General features: G+C 34.4%; 1 protein-coding gene across 1 annotated transcript; it reads left to right on the forward strand.

The window, feature by feature from the left end:
* The first annotated feature begins 3,450 nt into the window (after positions 1–3,450).
* On the forward strand, positions 3,451–6,415 carry LOC127843244 (uncharacterized). Its single transcript, XM_052373108.1, has 3 exons — positions 3,451–3,553; positions 3,834–3,944; positions 5,552–6,415. Exons 1-3 carry the CDS (start codon positions 3,511–3,513, stop codon positions 5,989–5,991), a joined length of 594 nt encoding a protein of 197 aa, XP_052229068.1. The 5' UTR covers positions 3,451–3,510; the 3' UTR covers positions 5,992–6,415.
* The last annotated feature ends 312 nt before the right edge of the window (positions 6,416–6,727 follow it).

Here is a 6,727-nt window from a genome sequence, read left to right on the forward strand (position 1 = left end):
CTGCATTGAGATTGATACACTCTCATTAATAATAACACTAGAATAAAAAAATTATCAAAGATACTGACAATACAGATTATGGCTTATGCATAATATCATAACCATACTAACAATCATTTATAATAATAATTATTATTATCAGTTATAAGAAAGTTTTATCCCTGATGGAAGAATGTTGACATACTTTCTACCATTCCTTGTATAAACATTATTAAAAACAACAAAAACAAACAACTGCAACAAAAAACTAATATAAGGTTTAAATTAGTCAATTCTTTTTTAGAATGATTGAGCGATACGTTTTCATCTTTTGTGAAAGATTTACATATACCTAGTTCTTTACTGCAGCATAATTTGTATTAAATTTCTTAAAAACATTTATATGTAAATTAGTTATGATTTTTCACTGACAAATACGTAATATACAAAATGCCAGCACCGACTTAGTTTGGGTAGGCCCAGTTTTCTGGCTCGCTCTAAATGTCGGAAACTGACCACACTGGATGACATAATAGAAATTGTCAGTGTGTTGAGGTACAATAATATTCGCATGGTCATATGTCTGCCTATGCCTAAAATATTTGAAGCTTTCTTTTTCTTCCCATTAATTGCAAAGCTCATCTAGGCCATTGACACACTGCGACTATACTGGGAGTCTGTGTCACATTGATTTTTTTTTAATGTGTTTATGTTTTTAAGCAATCCTTGTAGTGAATGTTGACATTTTTTTAGCAAAGTCTGTCTGAACATTTGCAAAATAAACAACACTTCAGTAATACACAAACCACACAGTAGTTTTGACAGGTTGTTACTTCACTTCAGTAAAACGCAAACCAATAAGTATTGTTGACAGGTTGAACCTTTGCTTCGATAGTAGAAACACCAATAAGCATTTTTGGCGGGTTGATACTTCATTTCAATAATACGCAAACCAAAAGTATTGTTGACAGGTTGATACTTCACTTCATTTATACGCAAACCAAACTGTATTGTTGACAGGTTGTAACTTCACTTCAGTAATACGCACACCAAAATGTTTTGTTGACAGGTTGTAACTTCAGTAACAAGCACTCCAAAAAGTATTGTTGACCGGTTGGTACTTCACTTCAGTAATACGGAAACAAAAAAGTATTGTTGACAGCTTTTTACTAAACTTCAGTAATATGCAAACCAAACAGTATTGTTGACAGGTTGATACTTCACTTCAGTAATACGCAAACAAAAAAGTATTGTTGACAGGTTGTTACTTCACTTCAGTTATACGCAAACCAGAGTATTGATGACAGGTTGTTACTTCAATTTAGTAATACGCAATCCAAAAAGTAAAGTTGAAAGGTTGTTAATTCACTTCAGTAAAACGCAAACCACTAAGTACAGTTGACAGGTTGTTCCTTCATTTCAGTCAGACAAACAACAATTAGCATTGTTGGTGGGTTGTTTCTTCACCTAAGTTATACACAAACCAATTAGTATTTTACGCATATGAGTAATCACATGTTATACCCTTGTCAGGTTTAATTGTCTCAATTTCTTGTGTACAACATATACCAGTTAGTTGTTCTGATACCATCAAATGTTCCAATCCATATAATATGATGTAGAAAGCATGTAATTCGCAAGTACTTGAGCCCATACGCAAATGCAGGTGCTCTACATGATCTAATGTAACCTAGTCCAAAAAGACATTTTTAAAAGGATACCGTGTTGCTTCAGGGAATATTTATTTTCAAACTAATATTCATTAACGTTAGTTTGCTTAAAACTTTAAAAGGAAATAAAACAATACTGACATGCGTTATCTTTGATTAATTCTGATGAAATTAGCTACGAAACTGCGTGTGGTTAAACAAAAACTTAAATAATTTAGAAACAAAAATCGTTTAAATGTTTGGGTTCAACGTCGAATCGGACTTGAACAATGATTAGAATTAACTTATAAATACTTTTCGACAATTGTCCCTGTAGAGCGTTACACAGATGCTTAATCATTATTATTTTTGGATCTTTCGTATAAAAACATACATGGAAACAACAAATTGAGGTTTTACACCCACACACCTTTACCTGCCATAGTTTAAGTTTAGGTTGTTAATGACAAAAATGTTTTAAGAACTGAAAATTCATTTTGTGAAAAATGTTGTTCATAGCTCACGACGTTCTGTTAAACACCATTTTAATGTAGCGTCACTCAACGTTATTTGTGTAAATGATTGAAAGAAGCAGTGACCTTTTCTTTGTTGATAACATTGAAACGTACGTTATTGAAAGAAAAGTTAAAAAGACCACTGTCCCGCTTTTGATAGATTATATGAAAGTTCAATTAATCTTGATAACTTTTATTTTCTATCAATGGTGTCATGTCTTTTGAAAAGAAGACCGAAGTCATTTAGTAACTCTACTTATCACTGAGATAACAGGTCAGTATGTCTTAAAGGGGTCGCTGTGATCCATGATTAAGATTTTCTTTATTAACTTTTCTTTGCGAAATTGCATGTGAGTTTGCAATTTCCGTTAACTGAAATGTGTTTTAAAGATATGCTAATAACTAAGCCTTAGTCTAAGGTCGATGATCTTTGAGCTGGTGGTATTATCAACATATAAGAAATGAATATAGCTCTAACTAACATATTTATAATATAATAAGTTGCTGGGGTGGAGGGGGCTTGGCACCTTGATCTGCTGTTTGCTGGTTGGTTGCTTAATTGAACAGAAAGACGAGTAAAACCAGGTCGCTCGTTTAAAAGTCAAAGACACACTGCACACATGTGTGCTGTTCTTTCAATTAATCCTTCAAACAATATATTCCGGAATATAACTGTTTTTGTATAATGGTACTTAGAAATAAATTGTCACAAAATGCAATAATACCAATAATTTCAATTGTTAATTGTACACAATGTCAAATCTTGTCCGAGAAAGAAACTATTTACGCCAAGACAGAAGGTAGTTTAATTTGGCAGATATGTTTATATGACATCTTAAGGCGACATAGTAAGAGTAGGTTTTAGGTAAACAGGTTGAATGTCAACGTTGAGGTTAAGACCACGTGTTCCGCGTAATATCAAATTAACACTTAACGTTCAAATACATTTTACAGTGAAAAATGTTGACGTGTGCTGCCCAGATTACAATTGTCTAATGCATGCAGGATGAAATTTAAAATAACTTAGCGAAAATTGGGCTCATAATTCCATCAAGTTATGTTGTCATGTTGATGTTTAAAATAACAGAAACAAAAACCAAGTTTTTTCCTGGTTTGTTCACATAATCATATGCTGCCCATTACATTTTAACAATAGGCCTGCAGCCAATCCTTTACATGAGTATATTTCACAATATGAGTGTGAGAGGGTTCGGTATCTCAGTGATAAATTACATGTCCCTCTAATATCATAAATCGTTATTAAACTTCCACCTTTGGCATCTCGATCAATACTTGCTATCTGAACATACAGGACCATTTAGTTAATCTTAACATCTTCATTTGGGAATCTTGTTTCCAATGGAAAAATGAAAGCTTTGATGCTGTTAACGTTTTTCTGTTTGGTATCTGGTAAGTGAATGTAAATGTTCACTAAGTTTAAATATTTGTTTTCTCAACAGTTAACTCATTTTTGTTCTTTTACATATGTTTCTATGTTTTTTGTTGGCATACTTCAGTCATAATTTTAATAAACGATTAACGCCGTAATCAAAATCCAATAAAATAAAAAAGAATAAATTTGCAAGTATTTGACTTTTACTTATGTAACATAAGACCATATAAAATCGATATATTTGCAGTAAATTGATTTTTACATAGTCTGGTTTGCTAAACCTTTTTAATGTGACAGGTTGCTATGGTATTCAATGTTACCAATGCGACTCTCTGAACTATGCCGATTGTCACGTGACACAATGTCCGGGGAAGTCCTGCCAGACAAGATCGATGATGAACGGAATGGGTACGTGTGTAGTTATGATCGTGTGCACCATTCCAACACCATGCGCATATTATAATTTTGAAAATATTTGAGCCTCTCTCTGAGACGCGCTCTGACCGTTTAATTTTTAACCCTTTGCATGCTGGGAAATTTGTCGTCTGCTAAAATGTCGTCTGCTGAATGTCTAAAATTACCATTTTCTTCGTTTATTTTTCAAAGAATACTATCAGAATAGCAAACAGTTTTGATCCTGATGAGACGCCACGTTTTGTGGCGTCTCATCTGGATCCAAAATGTTTGCAAAGGCCTTTACAATTCGGTTCCAGCGCTTAAAGGGTTAAATGCGGATGAAGTGGGTAATAATCTGTACGTTATAAATGAGCACCGAAAGACGGACGGAATGCATGTGCGTAAAGTGTCGTCGCAGATTAGCCTGTACAGTGCGCATTGGTTAATAAGAGACGGCCCTTTCCGCTTGCATGGTATTTTTCGTTTAAGGAAGTCTGTTCTTAGCGAAAATCCAATTCAGGCGTCCCTGATCAGCCGGTGCGCACTGCACATGCTAATCTGTGACGACATTTTGCGCTTTTGCATTAAGCGTCATTTTCCCAGAGTAAGGCTGAACAATATTTATCTGTTTTAAAATTAGAGGTTCCATGGCAAAAACTGCAAATGAACCAAACAAAGTTCATTAATTGTAAAGGCATAGATTATCATTTTTGTTAAATATAAATAAATCAATATATCCGTCACTAATGTTGGATATTCCCAACAAACCCATATATGGCTTTATCGTTGATGACCGGTGTGAATTATTGTATAACTTGGTCAAAGTATGGTAAAGAAATTGTACTTTCAAAGCGCTTAAAGATAATCTTTATGTATGTAACACTGACTAGATCTATGATTATGGGAAATTCAACGTATACAAAAGTTATAATATGGTGTATTATTTAAACGGATTTGTTTCCATTTATTCAGATTTGTTTATGCTGTCGATATCTGCATGCGGAATTGAATTCATTATTTTTTATGTATATCCATTCGTTACTAAATCCGTCTCACCGTAAAGTATCAATAACTCCGCTTGGATACTCATGGAGTTGTAGTTTATAACCCATATGATCAGTATGATTGTGTTATTGACCTATTCAGACAAAAATGTATACTTGTGTTATTTCTTGGCTAGCTAGAGAGAATTGTTTTCCAAAAGCAACAATAGAAGCGCTGTTTTCTATTACAGTTGTTGCTTTGAACATTTTTTTCAACCGTGTTATCTAGAATCACTTTAATTTTGCCTTTCTTTGGGCTTTATATAAACGAGCTGTTAAAAACCAACAGGAAATGTAATTTTGTTTAACCCATTTATGCAAAGCGTCTAGAAAAAAGGCATAGGCAAACAGCGTAGACCAAGCTGAGACACCACATAATGCGGCGTCTCATCTGGGTCTACGCTGTTTGCTTAAAGGAATTTCTGTGAGAAATATTATAAAAAAATATATTTATGATATACACCCCTAATTTTGGAAATAAATTTATCCAATTTAGAAGGATGGGGGAGTCCACTAGGCATAAATGGGTTAATTGGAATTATGTTGAATATTATTCGACATTTGTGTGCCATTCAGTCAGTCACATGTGTGGGGATCCAAACGGCAAGAAGGGCTGCATCGACGAGTTTGGCGCCCAGATTTGCACTTGTACAGACGACAAATGTAACGCACCAAACTTTAACGCCACCTCTAGCGGCGGATACGGAAACTCGGGAAATTCGTGGGGCTCCGGTTTCAATTCGGGAGGCTCCGGAAGCATGAATGGCCAGCAAGGTTCCGGGTCGAACACTTGGGGTAGTTGGGGTAATGGAAATAATGGCGGAAGCGGGTCCGGTTGGGAGAATTGGGGCGGTAACCAGGGTAACGAATGGGGCAAGCAATTCTCTGGTGGTAATGGGAAGGACGGGTTTCACAAATGCGAGAACGGCACGAATTGCTACAACGCTTCCACCACTGGAAGGTTCGTCAGTCTGAATCTCGTGTGTTGCGCAATCTACATTGCAATGTGGTTCTAAAGGCACTTGTTTACAGATTTTCGTATTTAAAAAAAGTCATAACATATGTTTACTTACACATTTATGATATTTCAAATAGTCATTACTAATCATAATAGCAATAAAATAATTTAGTTATCAATCATTTCCGTCCACGGTATTCGAACCCGGGACCTTTGGAAGTAAAAGGTACAGCTGCACCAAGTACACTTTTATATGCACATGCAAAATAATTACCGCTATGATAGTTCTCAAGGTATTTTCCAAATAGTAAAGAAGAAACGTTGCTTACTTTATCATTTTAAGAGTTTCGAATGATTATAATCCATATGTAAGTCGGTATGTTTGACCTTTTTAGTCAGGAGTGTTATAAAAAAGTATATAATATTCTTTATTAAATCCATCACAGTAATTTTAAAATTATCATTTGAATAAACTGTGAACAAGTCCCTTTAAGACACTTGCAACATTTCACGCAGGTATACGGAATATAAAGTTTTCACCGTAGGTGGACATATAAGTGTTTTTATGTTTCTTTGTGTTACGAAATAAAATTAACCAGAAAAATTGTCTCCTAGTACTGTTTCCTTATTTCTTTATTTAAATTAAAATACCATACATTTCGCGTTTTAGGAACTTCATAGCAGTGGAATGAAAAAAGCAGGCTTATGTTACTGTTTATTTTCGGGTTTTGTGTTAGGCAATACATAATAAAATAAGATGCAATATAAACACAACCATTACTTGTATAAACAGA

Source organism: Dreissena polymorpha, chromosome 8, assembly GCF_020536995.1.
Source record: "Dreissena polymorpha isolate Duluth1 chromosome 8, UMN_Dpol_1.0, whole genome shotgun sequence".
Classification (NCBI taxonomy): domain Eukaryota; kingdom Metazoa; phylum Mollusca; class Bivalvia; order Myida; family Dreissenidae; genus Dreissena; species Dreissena polymorpha.